The sequence below is a fragment of the Ursus arctos genome, unplaced genomic scaffold (assembly GCF_023065955.2).
Source record: "Ursus arctos isolate Adak ecotype North America unplaced genomic scaffold, UrsArc2.0 scaffold_25, whole genome shotgun sequence".
NCBI classification, from domain to species: Eukaryota; Metazoa; Chordata; class Mammalia; order Carnivora; family Ursidae; genus Ursus; species Ursus arctos.
The window spans coordinates 14,859,424-14,881,781 of NW_026622930.1; the positions used below are offsets into that span (position 1 = coordinate 14,859,424).

The 22,358-nt window shown below is 47.9% G+C and overlaps 1 protein-coding gene across 1 annotated transcript in view; it reads left to right on the top strand.

Moving 5' to 3' along the window:
• The first annotated feature begins 5,765 nt into the window (after positions 1-5,765).
• KCNK10 (potassium two pore domain channel subfamily K member 10) overlaps positions 5,766-22,358 on the top strand; it is a 121,588-nt gene continuing 104,995 nt past the window's right edge. The window contains exon 1 of the mRNA XM_026515498.3: positions 5,766-5,817. Within this exon, the coding sequence (XP_026371283.2) occupies positions 5,766-5,817 (52 nt within the window). The remainder of the gene's footprint in view (positions 5,818-22,358) is intronic.

Sequence of the window (22,358 nt, forward strand, 5' to 3'; positions counted from 1 at the left end):
TCCCAAGCCTTTCATTGGCTGCTTGAGAGAAGCATCTGCCAATACGCAAGGACAGCAGGTCCCTCCAAAGGATTTTCAACACTCTGCAAACTGAAAGACTTTGGGAATAGACTCACCCATAAATAAATAGGTTATTGAAACCACGCATGACTTCTACATGCCTTAAAATTTTGGTTCAAGTTAAAACCTTCCTAGAATGACATGAAAATCTGAGCTCATTTATAATGGTGTGTAACCTTGCTGAATTCTTCTTTTGAAATTTAGTAAAATACCACATGCACTTGTACAATTGGTGTACATATGTGAAAACATTCATCCCTGAAAAACGGTCTTTGGGGGACAAGAAACAAAGATAAATTCTTTGACTAAGGCTAGGACTAAGTCTGGGGAGAAACTCGAGTGAGGAGGGAGGGATACAACTGCTTTCTAGCCCACAGATGTTGTCATGGACACTGAATTTATAGCAGGTCTGAGTTCTTTCAATGACCTGCTGTGGTCAGGAAATCATTTTTTTCCCTCTTAGTCTCAGTTTATCCTTAGGTACATCATGACACTAAACATTACCAGAAAGCAAATGAATTTGGATTCTTAAAAAATAAAGTCACTGTCATTAAAAAAAGAATGAAGGCACTTTTCTAGAATAAAATATACTAGATAGAAATAACAAAGAAATGCAATTTTTGACTGCATCCTGGTTAGTACCGAACAACTGTAACTTTTCTGTGTGTTTGAAAACTTTAAAAATAAAAAAACGAAAAAAATTCAGCTCCATTTCTTAAAAAAAAAAAATTACCTGGGATTATGTTTTGATGGTAACTCAGAGAGAGGGAATCACCTTAAGACGTGTTTTATAAGAAGCAGGATTACAGCTTTATATATTTGGTAAAATGTTGGGCACAGTGCCTATTGGGAGCTTAAATAATATTTTCTTAAGGACTAAAATTTAACATAGAGAAACTTACAAGGGAAGAGGAATGCAGTTCCTCCTTATGAAACACGTTCATCAGCCTGATGCTTCAAACTTCTTTGGAGTTCATAATATGTTGTCTTCATTCATCCGCAATCAGAGGTTTGAGTCACCAAAATAAATCTTCAGGGTTCAGAACACAGAGTTTGCTATTGAGCAGTATGACATATGACACCCTGTGCCCTTTAGCTACTGATGTGTCTCCAGCTTTTCCAAGCCAAAAGCAGAACCCGAGATTAGAGCAACATATATTTAAGGGTGTGTTTTGCAGATGCTGGTTGGGACATGAAGCCAAATGGAGGAGTGATTAAATGCTGAGAACAAAGTGGAAACTTCGCTGGGGAAAACGTTTCTGGGAGGAGGAATTTAAGTTAACGTGAACGCATAAGCTCGTCAGCTCTACCACAGAGTGGGTGGGTACACATGGGGTGTGTGGGGGGGATATCTTCACAAAAGGACGGGGAAACCTCTGGGCAGTTCTTTGGAGGAGAGGACTTGGAGGTGTCTTGGGGGTGGGGAAGATCTTGGAAGGTGGGGATTTCTTCTGGACTTCAGGGAGAAATGATGAAACCAAAGGGAAAAATTCAAAGCAGGTTAATGAATTCGTGCTGGTATTCGTGAATTCAGAGCAGAGTCTCATCAGCTCCGTCTTCCCGCTTGTTTGCCGAACCAGCACTAAGCAGGATTCCCCAAGCTGCTTCATCACTCCCTGCTGTCCTGGGTCCAGGACATTCTCCGGCCTCACGCCGGACTCCGCGTTCCCCTCTTCTCCGGCTGAGCTGTTCTTTGCCAGCCACTCGGAGAGTCCGACTCCCCGCGCGGCAGGCAGCACCCCACGGCTCTCACACTCATCCCGGACTGCGGCGTGGGGAGGGGGTAGGGGAGCCACCAACTCGCGGAAAACTTCCTCTCGGGAGGTGACTGGGGTTTTCCGGCTTCCCCCAGCCCTCCCGCGCGGGGCCACACGGCGCTCGTTAAAGTGGTGCCGCAACTAGTGCAGGTTCTGAGCTGCAGAGACCCGGGAAGCCCGGCTGCAACGCTTCCCCGGCAAGGACCGGCGCGGTCTGCCACCGAATGCGCCCAGGACGCGGCCGCCGCCGGCGGGGGGCTGCTGGCGGGGCACGGCCGGTGCGGGCCGACTTTGCGCCACGATGCTTTGTTTTCCTGCCGCAGGAACCCGAGGCGGTCTCTCTCCACCAGACGTAACCCGCCCGCAGCAATAGCCATGGAAGTTGCGGCGGCACAGACGGAGAGGGAACCGCTCGGCGCGGCATCTTTTTTGGATGTGTTTTCTCTACACAGTCCACTTCTTTCCTTCCTCTTGGGGTAAGTGGAATCTAGTGCGCAGTAACGAAGGGGAAGAATTGACGGTGGTGGAAGGGGATTGCAGTAACACAAAGGGTTAATGTACTAAGTTGTTTTTCTTGGGGCATTGTGTGTGTGTGGGGCTCTCCCTTTATACCCCCCATCCCCCCGCAGTCCATTCCACATACGCAGTTTAGGAGTTGGGACTTGATTTTAGACACATTAGGGGAGGGGGTGCAGGGATTACTTACTTAATTTTTGGTGGATCCCTCCCCACTCGTGTTGTCCACATACTAAGAAGAGAGAATGGACGTGGCGGAAAGAGAAAGCCCCAGAGGTTGGGGGTGGGGGTGCGGCGAGTGATTTAGCAGAGAGATCCTAAGGGCCTATGAGTAGGGCAAGTCCTTAACCCACATCGGGCATTCCAGACCCTTGATACTGTTCCCTCACCCAAGTAGGTCCATCCGAAGCCCCCCTAACTTTAGACCCCAAAATAACCATCTTGATGATGCATTTCTGGGGGAAGTTTCTCCTAGGGCCCTTTAGGACTTTTAAGGAAAACCTCCAATCTGTCTCGTCCGCAAGACCTACTCAATACATGTTTGTTGATTGACTGAATGATGTACCCTTAGGCTACATTTTGTGCCATGGGAATTTGCCTCAGAGAGTTAACTAATTCCCTAATGGAGGCCTCAGGGCACTAGGGTAGCCCATTTCATTTTGCAAAGGAGGAAGGGCTGGAGTCCTAGATAATACAGTACTTAGATCTTCATGACCCAGAAGAGCCCATCTGACAGCAGGATCAAGATTCATGGATCCAGGGACCAGATGAGCTTCCTCGGGTTTAACTCTTTGTGTTGTGACCTTGGGCGTGTTCCTTTACATCTCTGAGCCTTGATCCTCTCATCTGTAAAATCAGGCCAGTTAGAGCTTCTTCAGTGTGACATAGGGGAGATAAACGGAGAGACACGTGAGGCTGTGAGGGGCCATTTGATACATGTCGGTCTTGCTCCCCTATCCTCAGAGGCTTTGGGAGGAAGGGTATCTTTCTCAGGGGGCACCTCTCTGACTCAGATGCAAGTATAAACATTGCATTGCAGTGACTGGGCTGGAGCTTTCCTGCCTGTGCGCAGTTGAGGAAAGGGCAGAGTGGGGCTCTGAAGGCTGTCTCAGGAGCTTAGAAGCAGCTCCCTTCCGGGTTCGGGGGCAGAATTTACACACATACTAGTGTCTTTGGGGGCATGGCTGGAGAAGCAGAAATTCCTTGTTTGTCTCATTTCTATGTCTCATCCATCCTCTCAGCCTTCTAGTAGAGGGAAACCAAAAGTGGAAATGGAGTCCCAGAGAAGGTGGCTGCCAAGTGTCTTGGGAATCTGCGTCTGCAGGGCTGAGGAGTCAGAGTAGCGCCATCAGATTGGTACCAGGTGTGCCTGAATGGGGTTCTAGTCCCAGCAGCCTGCAGGGTTAGTGACAAAGCGCTTACCAACCCTTCCCACAGATGACAGTGGATCTCTGTGGATCTTGCTGTGGGACTCAGAAGCCTGGATGTGACAGTGGGGGGAGGATGATGAGAAAGAATGCTGCTGTAACAGGGCTCCCAGAAGCCTCAAGGTGCCCTAGAGTGCCATGCATCCAGAGCGCAACTGCCCGTGTAGGGGTTTAGGGCCACGGCGGGCAGGCTTGGCAATAAGCCAGGTAGTCACTTACTCTTTCATAAGTAAGGGCAACAACAAATCTAGCCGGACCTCGTGGGCACTAGACAGTAAGACCCATGAAAGCAACGGCCATATCTGTGTCGTTCTTTGCCATATCACCAACGCCTGGCACGTAGAAGGGGTTCAAGATAATATGTCGAGTGGACAGTGAATAGACAGTAACTTAAGCTACTTTCTGTCCAACACTGCTTCGTGCAGCTTATGCCTTCATTTAGCAAGTATTTCTTGAACATCTACTATATGCAAGTCTCTGTTGCTAGGAGCCGAAGTAATTTGTAAGCATCCTTCCTATCGGTACTTCGAGTAGCCCATTCAAGAGCAACCCAGCACCACCTGGCTCTTCTGGAGATCCAGGCCTCAGTGGGGGTAGGGGAAATGCGCCAGGTTCAGCCTCTTTCTGGGAACATGTGTGGGGTCCCTTCGCACTTGCCCCTGCTGGGCCCCCAGCCTCCCGGGGCCGCTAGGTCTTGGCAACTCCACTTTCCTCTGGGGCCCTGGCGTCTCTCTCCAGCCGCCTCCAGGGCCTCGGAGCAGCGGCCCGAGCCGGGCGGCAGGTGGCTGGGTAAGGGACCGGGCTGTGCCTGGGGAGCGAGCTTCCCCGGGCGGGGAGAGCGCGGCCAACGCGGAACGGTCCCAGAACAAAAGGCTCATGGCTGGCACCAGCCTCCTCCGAGTGCGCTGGGGATGCTGGTTCGGGGTGCAGGCGGGAGAACCGGGCGCGGGAGGGGACTGGAGTGAGAAAATGAAGTGAGAAAAGAAGGGTGTCTGTGTGTATGCCCAGGGTGGGAGCGGTGGCAAGAGGTCACCCCCCGAGGCGGAGGTCTGCGGCGGGGCCGCCGAGGCCCTTCCTCCGCCTCCTGCAGCGCCTTCCAGGCAGCGAAGCGTGTCTCCGGCTGCAACTCCACCAAGCGCGCCGCGGCCGCCTCCACGCCTGCCCGCCCGCCGGCCGGCCGGCCGAGCCAGTAAGTAGCCGCGCGCCTGGCGCCCGCTCCCCGCCCCGCCGCGGCTTCCGGCCGCCGCGCACCGCCCCCCGCCGCCCCGCGGGCGAGTCCGCGGCCGGCCGCCGCTCCCGGCCGGGCGCCCGGAGCCCCGCGCGCCTCCGTGGCCCCGCGCCTCCACCCGCCGCGCGCCCTCCCGCCTTGGCGCGGCGTCTGCGGCGCGCTGCGGGGAGGGTCGTCCTCGCCGCGCGCTCGCCGGGTGCCGCGCCACTCCCACGTCCAATGGCTTTCGGGGGGTGGGGAGTGGGGGGCGTCGCCCGGGGGCGAGGAGCCGCGGCCGGGGTGGGGCGTGTGCGCTGTGCGCGGCCGAGCGAGGCTGACGTGCCCGCCGGAGCGCGCGCCCGGGCGAGTGTGTGTGTGCGGGAGTGTGTGCGCACACGCCTTCGGGGGCTGGAGTGACACTGCAGTGGGTTTCTCCCTCGCGCCGGCCCTCCGGCTGCTCAGCCCCCCACCTGCCGCCACCGCGTTTGGGAAGCAGCTTGGCTCTTTTATCTTCCTGAGCCTCCCTCTCCATCCACTCCTCGCCAGGCTTACTTTTCCTTTCACCCAGGGGGCTGCAGCTGGCCACCCCTCCACCGGTGCCAACACCTAAGCCGTTTCCAGTCTCTCCTTAGCCAGTCTTTTCCACTTATCTTTCTCTGGGGTTCCACCACGAGCCAGTCCAAGGCTCCCCCATCCTTGGAAATTGTTTTGTTGGACTGCTGTACCGAGGCGTGTAAAGCTTGAGGACTTTACTATTATTTTGCTTCTTTCATTTCCTCCCCTCTGGGCAACGGAGCAATGAAATTTCCAATCGAGACTCCAAGAAAACAGGTGAACTGGGATCCTAAAGGTTGGTATTTCCTACTTTTGGCGGCCCTCGCCCTGCCTCCATCTCCTGCGTGCGCGCTTCTGTGAGTGGAAACACTCTTGCTTCTGGCAGCGTGTGTCCTGAGGCTGGAAAATGCGCCTGGGAACCGCAGCGCGGGTGGGAGGAGGGCGGAGGCAGCGTGGGTTCCAAACCCAGATAGTGCCTGTCATTACCACATAATCATTGTCCCTCCTGGATTGTTTCAAAAACCTATTTAAAGATACACCAAGCCGGCTGTTTGGCTTGAAATCACACCAAGTGTCGGTATTTGCTTTTGACTTTATGTGTGCGAGTGTGTGTGTGTGTGTGTGTGTGTGTGTGTCCTTTGTTTCTGGTGATCTTTGTCTCTCTGGCAGATGGGTGGGGTGCCTCCCCCTGGACCTGGAGCTGCGCCGCCTGGCCAGGGTGTCCTCAGTGGGAAAGGTTTCCTGGCAGCAAGTGGGGCTCGGATCTGCAGCAACGGTCCCTGGAGGTGGCCCTTCTCAGAGGGCATGTGGAATAATGGAGCCCACGGGGCCTTTGGAGTCTTTTCTCAATCTTATTACCAAACCAGGCAGCTAGTTTGGCTCAGATCGGAGTCGAAGTGGGAGGAGGGAAGGGTTTGCGAGAAGGGTGGGGCTCGCAAGGGCTGGGGAGGGGGCACAGAGTGTGTCTGTCTGAGCAGTAGTGTGGTTTACAAGCTCTGGTGAATGTTGGACAGTGTTCCCTCGGCGCAAAAGAGAGGGACAGAGACAGATTTGTGTGCACCTAGTGTTGACCACCGTTCCTGTAATTAGCATACAGATGCCAGGGCCCCTCCTGCATGACTGGTGTGGGAGGAGAACAAGTTGAAACCAAGTGTCCAGTTTTGACAAGAATGCGTTTTATCATTTCTCTCAGCTCCTCTGAAGCTGAGTAGGGCTAGGCAACACCTCTGTGTGTATTGGGTTGAAATTTGTTTATTTGATGTGTGTAGGTATGTTTAATGTTTTTTTACGAGTTGCATTTATTCTGTTCTCCAGACCGGAAAAGAGGAAACCCACTTACTTGTTGAGTAAATGTCTTATAAGCTGACTAGCTATTATAAAATGAGTGAAGATGTGTTGCCTGTTTCAACACTGAAGCTGTTCCACCTTACTACAACCCAAACCCAACCCAGTTTTGTCTGTTGATCTCTGTAAAGTGTGCCTTGGTTTTTAAAATTTTATTTTATTTTTTTGGTCCCTGCAAAATGTGTTTATTGAATACCTACTACTTACCAAATGCTGTCCCTGGAAATATAATTAGAATAGTATAGACAAAGCCTTCTTGGAGTTTATAGTGAGGGAGACAGACCTAAATCAATCATTGCACAGAAGAGTGCATAATCACATGTTTATGTATGTTCCATGAAGGAGAGCATCAGGGTTTTAAGAAAGTGATAGAAGAGACTGACAAGAATCAGGAGGGTGGGTAGTCAGGCAAGGTAGTTAGACATTTGTACTGAGAACTGGAAGTTATGTAGTGATTCATTGGCTACTGAGGAGGTGAACTGATGCAGAAGAGGAAACAGCAAGTGCAAAGGCCCTGAGGCAGAGGGAACATGTGTATTTGAGGCACTGAAAGGCAGTTTCCATGGCTAGGGAGGATGGCAAGGGAGTGTGTGTTTTGAGGTGCGGCTGGTGGATCCACAGGGTCAGACCCCGAAGCCTGGTGTTGTTGCAAGTAGGGTGGGGCTGAGGGATGGGGGCAGGAGTATTGTCTTTATCTTAAGCCACTGAAAGGTTTCAAGCTGGGGAAAGACATGATCTGAACTCCGTTTCAAAACAAGTGCTGTGTGGCTCTTGTGGATGTGAGGGACCAGATAGCATGGTGACGTGGACCAGGGTGGTGGCTGTGGGGATGGAGAAGTGGATGGGGTAGGGAGCTATGGAAGGCAGAAAATCAACAGGTTTTGTGTGAATAGAGTGTGGACATGGAGTCATTGGAATGACTGGGAAGGCAGCTAGGGCAGGACCAGTCTTGTGGGAAAGCTCATGAGTTCAGTCCGGGACTTGTTGGGGGGGGGGATGTCCTGAGCCATCCAAGAGGTGTGTCAAGTGGGCAGTTGTCTAAAAAGTCCTGTTGGGATCTTCAAGGAACTCTGGTCGGGATGGAGGGCTGTGAAGCTTGCCTTGGCTTTGAGAATACATTTCTATATGATCATCATTGTATGTATTTATATCACAGTGATAAACACAGACGAATCCAACATTTTACAGCCTGACAGGAGTGAAGAAGTACACAAGTAGCATCTCCAGTCACAACTGATGGTGCTAAAAATGAAAAGATTCCGATACAAATACCAACATTTAATGAGAAATCATTGCATGCCAGGTGTTTTATGCACATTATTTCAGACAGTTATTCTCATAATACTTATCCAATGATGTACGTGTTTTGTCCGCACTTGATTGGCATCCTACTTTCCAGTAAGATGGTCTGACTGCATGGACAATTGCTCTTGGAGGTGGGGGTGACAGTAGTCTTTTCTAGACAGGGGGTAGAGGCAGGAGGAGAGTCGGGAGCGAGGGTGGTATATCTCACACCTTATAGAACTATGTGTCAGGTGCTGTGAAGTGCTTTACATACACTAAAAAATAAACAATTGACTGTTAAATAATGAATTAGAATTTAACGAGAAGAATAAGTTATTTAATCTTCTTTATTAAATCTTAGGAGGAAGATGCTGTCCTAATTTTATAGGTGAGGGAACTAAAGAACAGAGACGTTGAGTAACTTACCCAGGGTCACACAGCTAGTAGAAGGTAGGGTTGGACTAGAACAGGGGTCCTTCTACATTCTTTGAGCCTACCTCTTTAGTCTATCTCTTAAATTATTGGGACCTCTGGCTCTTGCCTGGTGAGGCTCACAGAGCTCAGGGACTGGGGAAGCTCACTGCAAGGAGAAAGAAAAGAATAAAGAAGAGTTGGGGGGAGGCAGTGGAGGGGAGATTGAAAGAAGAGAAGGAGGAAGAGAGGAAGAGGAAGAAGAATGCCTTTCTTACTCATTCCTTTCTCCATTAACCCACCTGGGCAAAGGGCATCTCCAGTCACTGGCCACTGGACAGACTTGGGGTCTGCTCTTTGGAGGTTTGGGTTCACATGGACAGACCAAATATGTTTAGCAGGGCGGAGATGAAGGGGAAGCTAGCATTGTAATAGACAAGCGGAGGGACAGTTCTAGGGACTGTAGGGTTTGAGTATTAACAGACTTGAGCCTTCAGGTGGAGGTGCTCACAGATTGTGGAAGGAAGTCGTAATTACAATGTTTTGCTCACAGCCCCATGACCTGACAATTTAACAGCACAGAGTGAAGGTGGATTGAGAGCAGATTGGTTTTGATTGCACTTGCGTGAATTAAGCAAAGCACTGTCAAGAGGTTTGGGTGCAAAAATAAGACCTAAATGTAAAAGGATTATTCTTTGGTGAGCTGTGGCCTTCCTCCGTATGTGTAAAGCTGAGCCTACAGCAAATAGGGTCCTTGTGTAGGACCCACGGAAAAGCAGCCGGGCACGAAGTCTTGGCTTTCATGTGCATTTTGCATCGCTGGGATCACTTGCGGATGATTTTTTGCTGGAAACTGGGATTGGTCTGCTCTATCTTAAGGGCTTTTAAAGATTTTATTTATTTATTTGAGAGAGAGAGAGAGAAGAGAGAGGAGGAGGAGGAGGGGGAGAGCGACAAGCAGACTGCACTGGGTGTGGAGCCCAACTCTGGGCTCCATCCCACGATCCTGAGATCATGACCTGAGCCAAAATCAAGAGTCGGATGCTCAACCCACTGAGTCCCCCAGGTGCCCCTCTTAAGGGCATTTAAAAATCAGTAAGATCAGCAAACAATATTCCCACACCTCAAGTCAAGCAGATCAATATGGTATAGAAAACTCTGGTTTTTTGGAGCGAAAGAATTAGTTTCTAGAATGAGCTGTAGCAAACATTAGCTGTGTGACTATGGGCAGCTCATTTAACCTCTGGGTTTCACCCTCCTCCCTTGTGAAAGGGGCCACTGACATGGCCTCTTTGACCCTATGTCTTCAACCCTCTTTCTTGATTTGACCTTTGGGCTGCTTGTCTTACTTTTGTTCCTCGAGTGGATCAAACTTGCTCCCGTCTCAGGGACTTACACCTGTGCTTCCCACTGCGTATAATGTGCATTCACAGGGCTGACTCCTTTCCATCTTTGGATCGCAGCTCAAATGTCACCTTTTAAACAAGGGCTTCCCCATCCCATCTGAAGAGCTCTCCTCGTGTTCCCCAGCCCTGTCACTTTCTGTTATATCCCCTGCTCCGTTGTCTTCCTGGTACTTGTCATCATCTGAAAGCATCTTACTCATGTGTCTCAGTTGATGCCAGCCTCCCTCGCTAGCATGTGAGCTTCAGGAACGGGACCTTTTCCTGTCTTGTGGACTGTTACATCCTCAGTGCCCCAGCAAGTGCCTGGCACGTAGCAGGCATTCAGTAACTTTTGCTGAATGGATGGATGGGTGGGAAGTTGGAATGGGGAGGGTCTCTAAGTCTTCACGGATGAAGGAAATTCCAGGACTCCTCCAAGCTACAAAGAGCAAAGTACGATTAAGGAGGAAGGACGGATATCCCTAAATAATGGGGTCTCAGAAAGGACGCGGATATTCCCACTTCTTGCAAGCTCCCATCTCTCTGAAGTCTCCAACAGAATTTTCCTTCTGTTCTCCCTTTCACCAGGAGTGAAAAGGCTGAGGAGGGGGGGTGGTGAGGTGGGGGCTGGGGCAGGGAGGTGATAACAAAGATCTGGTTGGTGTCCAGTTAGTAATTTGGCTCATATCGGCCGTTGACACATAGCTCTTTTTAGGTATTTAAATCTACTTAAGGAAGAAGCAAAGCTTCAGAGCTGGAGCTGGGTTTTGTGTTTTTTTTTTTTTTTTTTTTTTTTTTTAAGCTGCATTTTCAGTGCATACTTTAATGCAAAATTCCAGAGAGGCCTATATCGTACGTGTATAGCACCTTTCAGTTTACAGAACGCTTTTTTACAAATTATCTCATTTGTTCTTTAAACAACGCTATTTTTGTTGATATTGGAGCCTTAGATTTACTGATGGGAATAGAAGGAGAAATAAGTTATTTGGGGTTTGCAGGGCTGCAAACAGGCAGAGCTGGGGCCAACCCAGCCCTTTTGATGCTTATGTCCAGGATCATTTCCCTCAAGCGCTCCAGGATCTTTGTTTATCCCACATACTCTCATTGCCTCTTATGCAAAAGCGTATTCACAAGTTTCTCTGCGAGATGAGAGGAAAAAGACTCTCAGTTGAAAAAGGCTCTCACTCAGTTAATCGGTGGGTCCTGCGTCGATTGCTGTTTTCGGCAGGTCATGCGCTGGCTGGCACTTTATCTCATGAGTTCAGTTGAAGACCCTTGGATTTCACTTCTGCTCTCCTGGCTAAAAAGGGATTTTGGTGTCTTGTGAATGTGAGACACACTCAAACTGCAAGGTCGCTTGAGCGCTATCTTTATTAATGTGTTTCCAAACACACATTTGTATAGCTCAGATTTTCTGGAAAGAAAATCATCTGTTTTGATAGCCAATGTTCAGGAGATCAGCATTCTAAATGGGATTAACAATGTGCCCAAATCACCACAATTATCCTAGAAAGTAAAAAGGAAGGATGGTTCCAAAGATCGTCTGGGCCAAGATTTGGTTCAGGGTTATTTTCCAGCAGTGTCTGAGGTTCACCCTCCTCTTGCCAATCCCAGTGATTGCTGGGTACAATTAAGAGGGGGCAGGTTGATTTTGCTATTTCACCCCATTTCCAAAACATCTGTGTTTTGGCTCTGTGTGAGTCTGCTTAGGCTATCATAACAAAATACCATAGACCGGGCGGCTTACACAATGGAAATTTATTTTCTCACAGTTGTGGAGACTGGGAGTCCAAGATCAAGTGCCAGCAGGGTCGATGTCTGATGAGAGCTCTTCCCTTGGGTTGCAGATGGCCGCCTTCTCGCTGTGCCCTCACAGTGAAGAGGCAGAACACTGTGGTGGCTCCCCCTTCTTACGAGGGCAGCAGTGCTACTGAATTAGAGCCCCACCCTCATAACCTCATTTAACCTTAATTACCCCCTTAGGGTTCTGTCTTCACTACAGTCATTGGCAGTTAAGGTTTCAACATACGAATTTTGCAGGGGACATAATTCAGTCCACAACAGGCTCATATTAGCATCATGAATCAGATACATTCAAAAAAGACAATGTGCACTTTGCAGGAGATCGGGATGCTTCTACCACAACTGAGACATGGCTCAAAGGGTGTCTACTATAGGCACAGAACTAGGGGCCCACTGCTGGCAAGGGAAAGGTTATGGGGATAATGGAGTCTTTTTACTTTTAAATCCATAGAGAATTGGAAGATTTTAATGAGACAGAATAAAGCCATTTTACTGATAGCCAATTAGAAGGTTGCAGTTTGGATAGCTTCCTAGGCCAAAGCATAAAGGTGATTAAAGGGAGACTCTTCCGCTGTATGCCGATTCTGTTCTAAAGGGCACTTATGACATGATGCAGACGGAGATGGAGTCCGTTAGGGGCTCGGCTCTGCATGGGTTGGTTATGGAATCCACCTAAATGGGGCCCCAGCACCAGGTCGGTCACACCCACCTGGCAGATGTGTTTATGGTGGTCAGCGGGGCCATCTACTCTTGGGCTCCCGTCCTGGTGTATTCTCAGTGGAGACTTTACTGTCGATCTAGGTCAGGCTCATGCCTGTTACCCAGAATGGAGAAACAAAAACCTCTATTTAATTTCGAGAACATTCATTTGTGGTTTGCAGATAGAGTTTGAGATTTTTTTTTCTCCCCTCTTAAGTATCTGGGACTGAGTACTATGAATCAAAAATGAAAACTTACTTTCAAATCCTCTGTTTAGGATTGGGATGGTGGCGGTGGTGAGCACCCAGGACCCTTGGTGGGGGCAGGGGGCAGTGGTCACAGGGGGAATTATGTTCTTTTTCTCCTCCATTCCCAGAGCCAGGGAGGTGGGAGAGATGGGTGGGTGTAAAAGGTGGTGTGGGGGTAGGTAGGTAAGTAGGTAGGATTTCAGAAGATTCCATTTCCTATACTACCACTAATTTTGGGTCCATGACTTGCCGCTGCCATGGAGGGAACTTTGAAGCAGAGTAGAATGGTGGCAAAATATGGGATTTGCAGAGTTAAGCAGTAGATTACCCACTTCATTACAGGGCACTTTACCTCCCCCATTCCTGCCTCCCTTCCTTATTCCTGCCTTCCTTCTTCCTCCTCTCCCCCCATCTTTCTACAGAGTTCTCAACTCAATCACTATCTCTTATGCAAAGGATCCTAATTTTTTTTTTTTAATTCAGCTACCCAATGTGAGGGTGGTGGTAGTGTTTTCAGTTTCAAAAGAGATGCTTGAAGAGAGTGCAGATTTAGTCAAGTGTTAGGATTCTGGAAGTCATGCTGGCCTTTGCAGAATGGCCCCAAATGCTGTTTGTATTCCTTTAAAAAAAAAAAAAGATTTCTTTATTTATTTTAGAGAGAGGGAGAAAGCAAGCAAGCAGGAGGGGCAGAGGGAGAGGGAGAGAGAGAATCTTAAGCAGGCTCTACACCCAGCATGGAGTCCGATGCAGGGCTCACTCCCAGGACCTCGAGATCATGACCTGAGCTGAAATCAAGAATCAGACGCTCAACTGACTGAGCCACCCAGGGGCCCCCTATTTGTATTTCTGAAATGATTTTTATAGGAATGAAACTCAGGAAAATGAGTTTCTTATGTGTAAGCATGTCTGTAGGTCCCCAAAATATCAAATATTTTAGCAGGAAAGGACATATAACATAACTTCTCAAATGTCATGTAATATGGGCCTGACAGTCTGAATAGAGATGCTCGGTATCAGGTGTGATATTCGACAATTGAACATTTACTCACTTTTATCATATGAGACAAGAAAGCAGTATCCGAATGTTTAAGCAAAACTGATGGGAAAAAAATTTTAGAGATGAAAGGATTCTATCCATTGACTTATTTTTTCTGTCTGCAAATTTGGGGTAATCTATTGTTACCCATTTTAACCGTGAACCAACCTGGGTCAGCTCCCAGATTCTGCTGGTTGGAATGTTGCCTTAGGCCAAAGGCATTCATTTCTTATGTTGGAGTTTGGGGCCGGAAGAAGTAGTTATGGTAGATCTGGTTCAGCATATGCGTCCTTAAAACCTGGTAGAAGTAAATGTATGTTATATTCATTTAACTTAGCTTCCGGGCTAGATGCTATCCTCTCTACAGCATAGGAGCTCAAGGCGGAAGGATCTGGGTTCTAGTGCTGGCTCGGCCACTCTTACGGGAAAGGAGAGAGTTGAGGTGTTGATGGCTCAGTTACCTTCATACGTTGATATTCTTAGCCCGCCTGGGTTCCAACTTGAGCTGTATTGCTTACGAGTGGCTGATTTTGGCAAGGAGCTTCATTTCTTTGTGACTTAGTCTCATCTGTAAGGTGGAGATGAGGACAGCCTATCTTCCTTTCCTTTCCTTTCCATTTTAGATTTAGTTATTTATTTGAGAGGGAGAGAGAGCAGGGGGTGAGGCTAAGGGATTAGAAGAGAAGAATCATCAAGCAGACCCCCTACTGAGTGCAGAGCCGGACACAGGGCTCCATCCCAGGACCCTAAGACCATGACCTGTGCTGAAATAGAGCTGGCCGCTTAACTGACTGCACCACCCAAGCCCCCAGCCTGTACTTCCTTGATTCATTATGTGGATTAAATAAAGTGATCCGTGCCAACTCTCAAAAGCATCTTGGAGCATTGCGAAGTCTCCATGAGTGGTACCTGCATTATATTCGTATCACAGTCGAAGGGGTCCCTGTTCTGTGAAGTCACGGACGACTCCAGCTCCAGCCACTTGAGAAGCATCTGATTCATTTTCTAGAATGTCTGGGAGGGCGGCCTATTGCCGCTTCCTGGGACTCTCTTTGACTGCCAGTATTCTTATACCAAGTTTAATAAACCTCGGTTGTTTGGGTCAAACCAGAGAAAAGACCAGAGGAAAAAACATAGTTTGGAGTCATGATGCTTGAGTTCGAGTTCTTGTTCTACCAGTTTTATGAGTAGCCAATAAATTGGGCAAGTCATTTAACCTTTTTGAGCCTAAGTTTTCTCCTGGGTAAAATAAAGATCAGAGTCAAACCTGCTTCACAGTTGCTGAGATGATTAAATGAGTTAATAAATGTGAACAAGCTTTATAAACTCTAAGTTCTAGACCAGCATTTCCTGAAGTGTGTTCCATAAGATACAAATTAATCTCATCAGATGCTCTGAGGAAAAAAAAATGGTTTCATGGTTGGCTTACAGAATGATGTGTGCTCTCTCATTCTTTCCTGGAGAGTGGGTATTGCTGTGTAAAAAAAACTTTAACATTTGGTGGCTTAAACCAATGACAAATATTTATTATCTCATAGTTTCTGTGGATCAGGAATTTGGGAACAGCTTAGCTGAGTGGTCTGGCTCAGGAGTCACTTAGTAGTTGTGGTCGGATGTCAGCTGGGACTGCTGTCATCTGATGGCTTGACCGGGGCTGGCTGATGTACTTCTGAGATGATGTGCAAACTGTGCTGGTTGTTGGGGGAGAGGCCTCATTTCCTGCCAGTGTGACCCTCTCCACAGGCTGTTTGTCCTCCCAACATGGTGTCTGGCTTCCTCCAGAGCAAACCATTTGAGAGAGAACAAGACAGAACCGATGATGCCTTTTATGGCCCCACCTCAGAAATCACATATTGTTCCTACAACCCCAGTCTTTTCATTAGATGTGAGTTACTAAGTGTAGTTCATACTTGAGGTGATGAAGCTCACTTTGGAAGGGAGGAGTACCAAAGAATTTGAGGACATATTTTAAAATTACCATAAGCATTTCCTCTTCTTATTTATTGAATATATACTAAGTTCCAGGTATTCTGCTAAGTGCTTTATAGCCATTATTTCATAAAATCCTCTTTATAGTCCAAAAAACCCCAGATGACGTTATTATCCCTGTTTTCTGAATGAGGGGACTAAGTCCCACAGAGTTTGAGTAACTTGTATAGACTTATGATATAGTTCTATGGCTTAAACTGGGTCTGCCTGTTAATGTTGGAGCTCTCACCTCTACCTGTGTACTGCCTCGGTAATCCTATAGTACAGGAACCTGGTTGATTTTGTTTACCTCTGCATCTCCCACTTACCACAGAACAATGATTCATAGAACTCCATTTACCCCTCCTACTACCCACTACTCAAAATGGTATTTCAGAAAGACAGTGAGTATGATGATGATTTATATAGAATATGAATATACGGTCTTATAATGGATCCCAGTATGCCTACCAGCCCAAGCAGATTATTCAAATACAAAAGCATCTATTGAGCCTGTCTTGGGCAGGTGCCACGCTATGTGTACACCTGTAGAACATTGTCCAAGAAATGACCGCACGATAAACCCAATGTCTTCTGAAATCAGGGACCACGTGACCACTCATGGGCCCACATCTTTTCGAGATTCCCCTTCTGTGACAACCCCCTTCCTTTACAGATTCAGTGCCTGAAAACCCAGCCTCCTTGGATAAAACCAGAAGAACAGGACATCCTTCAGGCTGAGCAGCAGAAATGTCAGGGAATGGGTGTCTGGTGTGTTTCTGCAGCAGACCTCGTGTTTGTACGGTGTGACTGAAACAGAAGTCAGGATGTAGCCAGCATGGCAGGATGGCGTGCTGGGGCATGAGGGGCCCAGCCAGCCCATGGGAAAAGCCACTGGAGGACAGCACTCTCTGTCATACTTAGAGTAAACTTTTTTTGACTACCTTGTTGCTTTTCCTGCGCGTTCTTGAGAAGAAAACAATTTCCAGGAAGGATGCATTCGATGCCTTAGAGTTTCTCCCGTTTCCAAACACTGCATGCCTGGCTTCTTCCTGAGGTTTACATTCTGAGGAAAGTTTTGAAGCTTCTGTGTCCTGGGCAGAGGACACTGAAGACTGTTTCTTTTGAGTGTCACCACGGGCTTTGTTGAATATGTCACTTCCCGCACAAAACGGCAAAGAGGCTCTAGGACGGGGAGAGCGGGTTGAAGGAGGCTGCCTGAGGCCCCCTCCCCCTCATTACATTCTGGAGCCAACTCTCATGGCGTCTGTAACCATAGTAACCACGGGCTGGAAATTTCTCAGGATACTCATATGCCATTGTACTCACCTTCTGGTCCTGTTATTTTCCCTTCTATTCCTTCATCCAGGAATGGCCCCCCACCCCCTGCCTCCATTTACCCTGGCAAAGAGACGGACTTTCAGAGTGATTTTTAACTTCTGACTGATTCTTCTATTTCCTGAAGCTCCATTTTCACTTCCTGGACCTACAGCTGGTTCATTATGAAGCAGACGGAGCCACATGCCCATCATCTCCTCAGCATTCCCACTTTTACTATGAACAGTTGCTCGTAAGTCATCGAGCGTGCGCACCGTAGGTGTGATTGTAACTGTGCAGGAGGATGGTGGCTCGTGGCCCTCGGTTTCCAGTAACGCTCCTGCAGTTAGTCTGGTTGAGACCTCGGGAGTATTTGGTTGTGTTATAAAGGAAGAGAGAAAGCCAGTGAAGCACAGTGAGGAGAGCACTGGTCTCAGGAGACCTGGAGGTTGGTGCTGGCCGGAGAGTGAGGTGGGCATGGTGGCATGAGGGTGGGGCAGTGGGTGCTGGCCGTGGTACGCAGGGTATAGTAGGTCAGATGAAAGGCTTTTGTTGCTTTCTTAGAATAAGGCGAAGTCACTGAATGGTTTGAAGTAGGAGGATGACACAGTCAGATTTACGTTTTAAGGATTATTTCAATCACTCATTAGTTAAATGGTTGATTCAGCAAATGTTTATGGCGGGTGCTTTCTATGTGCCAGGCGTGGTGCTGGGTGCCTGATTGTCCTGGGGGACTCTGCGTCTCCTTGTAAGAATCGTAGCAATGTTTGAAAAACATCTAGGCAGGAAATAAGCTTTTCTTGGCATCTTTGTTTTATGATAACCAGTTCTAAACTTCTGGTTGCACATGGGAGGTGTATCTTAAAACCAGGCCACCGCGTTTCCAATTTCTGTTAATTATAATAATCTTTTCCCTGGCTTTGTTACGTGGCCCTTGATTCTGTCGTAATTTACATATCTGGAGTCGATGGATTAATAAACCCAAAACTACAGAGTGCCTGTGTTTTGTATTTCAGACGCCCTTCAGAAGGGTTTGGCTATCAGTCCGGCATAATGGGCCTGAGAAAAATTGCCAGCCTCCCCTCCATACCCACTGTCACTTTGTGTCTGGAGTGTTGAGAGGCATTGTGACATTGGGGTATTTCTCCTTTGACTATAATGAGAACCCCTGAGTCTCTGTGGCCTCAGCTCAGAAGGTCTCCCAAAAGCCTGAATTAATGAGACGCTGTGATGTGCGGGTCCCTTTCTCTGGCAGAGTGAGAACCCAGCTTCTATAGGAGCATGAATGCCTGCCGTCAGGCAATAATGTCTGCATTCAGACTCAGTTCTAAAGGCGGGCGGAGCCGACAGCCACAGGCGGTGGGATTTGAGAAGCCCTCTAAGTCCTTGTCTATTGCTAAGCCACATCCGTCCTTCCCGTGACCATCAGATCGCCTGAAATCTATCAGTTAACTCTTCATCAGCAGACTTTCATTCATCTGCGTGGTTATCCATAAACATTGAGTGAGTGAGTGCCTGGAGAAATGGGGCTAGGCCCCAGACACAGAAAGATGAAAAAGACCTGAGGCTTTATACCCAGAAAAATCAGTCTAGCTGCTGAACCAGGTACATAATCAAGTATCATGATATACCATGATAAAGGCACTGATAGAGATGGGAATTCAGATATCATCTCCAGCACACAACTTGTTAAAATGCAAATGTCTTTCTTTGGGATAACATATGAATTCTCAATTACCCGTGGGTGCAGCCACGTTAATCAAGCCTCTAAGAGGGAGCTGGGCCAAGAGGGAATGGCACACAGGACCCAAACATACTGATGGGTTGCCGTGAAGTGGGGAAGGGAAAAGTCAGGAGCAGGGAAGACTGGCCTTGGGAAGGAGCCACAGAGGAGCACCTGGAGGAGCCTGGAAGGGAAGGCTGTGTGATGGGGGCGGGGCGATGAAGGTGTCGCAGGCGCAGAGGGCAGAAGGTGCCCGGAGGACAGGAAAAGGACACCAAAGGTAAACTTTCCCCTGTGTAAATATTATCCAGTTCACATGAAACTCACTTCAAAAATAGGAGGGGACTTTTGAGACATGTAAAGGAACACGCTGGAGTCTAGAGAGGTCAAGTGACTTGCCTTTGACCAGATAGCAGAGACAAAGCACGTCTTTGCATCCTTATCTGCCAACCTCCGTTATTCAACATTGCCTCTTAAGGTCATGCCAACAGGTACTGGGGCCCGTTTTGAAACCCTTTCCCTTCTGTTGGGAAGAATTAATGAAGACCTATAGCTCTGTAGAGCTTAGAACATATTAGTTCTGAGATTCCAAACTAGATTTTATAATAGTATGGATGTGAGTGTATATTCAGCCCCCTGGGGGAAGACATCCATTCATTTATTCAGTAAATATTTACCGAATGTCTTCTTCCTACTCAGCGCTGTTCCAGGCCCGGGGTTGGAACAAACTTCCTGTCCTTCCGAAACGTACACTAGGCCAGACCTCTCAACCTCTCTTGTAGACGCTCAGGTCAACTTCCGCAGAATTGTAGAAATCTTTTTCAGATGCACATTTGACACATAAGGGAGTTTAAGCAATCTTATAATAAGGATGGAAATGAGGTGTTACTTGCTCTGCAAAAAAATGTTTAGTTTGATTAAGTTTGTAGGGAATGAATGGTGATCCTGAGCAACGTTCTGTTAGAGAAATCGGTGATTTCGTAGAAGGCCTCAGAGCTGCCTCGTTTGTACTGAACCTTTTTTTTTTTTTTAAGATTTATTTATTTTATTTTAGAGAAAGAGAGGTAGAGAGGGGAGGGACAGAGAGAGAGAGAGAGAATCTGAAGCAGACTCCCCCCTGAGCGCAGAGCCCGATGTGGGGCTTGATCCTACAACCCTGAGATCAGACCAGAGCTGAAATCAAGAGTCAGACACCCAACCGACTGAGCCACCCAGGTGCCCCTGAACTTCTATGAAGAACCTTTGTTCACTAGGACTGTGTGGCCTGTGCATGTATCACTGGGAAGTGAGGAGAGTATGAGTCTCCCCCATGATGATGACGTGTAAATTATCTCTGAGGAATTGCAAGAGGCCAAAATGTTAGGTGCTTAAATACTCTTTCTCATTCTCTCTCTCTGGCAGATGGGAACTTCTTGCTACACATGATTTCCAAAGTGTCTAAATATACATATCTTCTGAATAGGGGGAAATTGGGGTTTCTGCTGGTTATGAGCCTGGCAGTCTCTTTGCTACATCTGGGATGCTGGGGCAGATTGAGGCCAATAGACAGTCAAGGACGCCAGCCTGGGTCACAAAAGCTTAAGGAGGCAGCAGCCGGTTGGACTAGCTGGGTGTCCACTGGGAACCCCTGGGGGGGCTGCAGGAATCTCACCTGGGATTGGAGACGGGGTTGTGGGGAGGCCACATTGCTGTGCCACTTCTCAGCTGAGTGGCTGGGAGAGACCTGTACGTCCCGTCCTGCTAGTGGCTTCCAGAAGTTTCTGTTCTGTTTTAAACCGGTCTGGCGATTGAGGGAACCCTGCCTAGTAGTGCTGAGTGCTGATGAGGGTACCAGGGGCCCTAGTGCTGCTGGAGATGAGGGGTGTGTGATGAGAAGCCATGTAAGAACCCACATTTGTCCCCTAGCTCTGCCACTGCAAGCTGCTGGTCTTAGGGGCTAACCTACCTGTCTGTGCCTAAGCTTCCCCATCAGCAATCCAGAAATGATGATAATACCCACCCCCTAGGGGCTGTGGGGCTTTTAGGAGACAGTGGACACAAAGAACAGAACGCAGTGCCTGGCACATGGGAGACATAACTGATGATGACAATGGTGCTGGTCACATGCATTTACCAAGGTTTTCTCTGCATCAGGCACCGTACTAGGTGCTTAACGCACACAATATATGTTATTCTTCGCAGCAGCCTGAGACACTTTGCTTGTTCTTCCACGTTACTATCCTAATGTGTAGCCTCATGACCTGACGCTTATGGCTTCCAAAGACTCTGCACATAGTGAGGGCTCCAGATCTAATTGTTTTTAAGATAACAGCTTTATGGAGATACAATTTACATAACAAAATTTACCCATCTAAAATGCACAATTCAGTGGGGTTATTTTGTTTTTTGTTTTTGTTTGCTATATTCACAGAGCTGTGCTACCATTACCATCATCTGATTTTGGAAGATCTCATGACTCCAGAAGGAACCCTCATACCCATTAGGAGTCGCTCCCTGTTCCCTCCATTCTCTCCCAGTCCTAGGCAACCACAGTCTACTTTCTGTCTCCATGGATATGTCTATTTTGGACATTACATATAAATGGAATCATCTAACATGTGGCTTTTTGTGACTGGCTTCTTTCACTTAGCATAATGTTCTCAAGGTCCACTCACCTCGTAGCATCCAGGTCTACTTCTGAATGAAGAAATGGGCAACCATCTGACAGCCTTGGTGCAGTTTGGAAGATGAGGAAACCACAGCTGAGAACGTGTATGGAACTGCTCAGGGCCACCCCGCTTGAAGGTGCTGGAGCTGGGGCTCGCACCCAGGTCTGTGTTGGTTCCAGGGCTATTTGCTGGCCTCTGATTGGGCCTCCGCGTTACGCTGAGCGCCACGTTCAGGTGGAGCAGTGTGTCCCACTACGTGTGGGTTACTAGGCCTCAGACCTGGCCTCTCTTCCTTCCTGGGTGAGGGAGTCCCTGCTCTCTGGACCCTGATATTCTCCATCTACCTCCTGGAGGAGGATCTGGTTTCATGGCTTCTCTGACTTACGTTGGCCGGTCTGGGTCTTTTTTATTTTTATTTTTCGAATTCTTTGTTTACATTCAATTTAGTTAACATATACTTTACTATTAGTTTCAGGGGCAGAATTCAGTGATTCATCAGTTGCATATAATACCCAGCGCTCATTCCATCAAGTGCGCTCCTTAAAGCCCATCACCCAATTATCCCTTTCCCTCACCCACCTCCCCTCTAGCAACCTTCAGTTTGTTTCCTAGAGTTCACTATCTTTTATGGTTTGCCTCCCTCTCTATCTTCATCTTGTTTTATTTTTCCTTCCTTCCCCTGTGTTCATCTGTTTTGTTTCTTAAATTCCACATATGAGTGAAATCATATGGTATTGGTCTTTCTCTGACTGCCTGATTTCACTTAGCATAATATCCTCTTCCATCCACATCATTGCAAATGGCAAGATTTCATTCTTTCTGATGGCTGAGTAATATCCCATTGTATATGGATACCATATCTTCTTTATCCATTCATCTGTTGGACATCTGGGCTCTTTCCATATTATTGTGGACATTGCTGCTATTAACTTTGGGGTGCATGTGACTCTTTGAATCACTATGTTTGTAT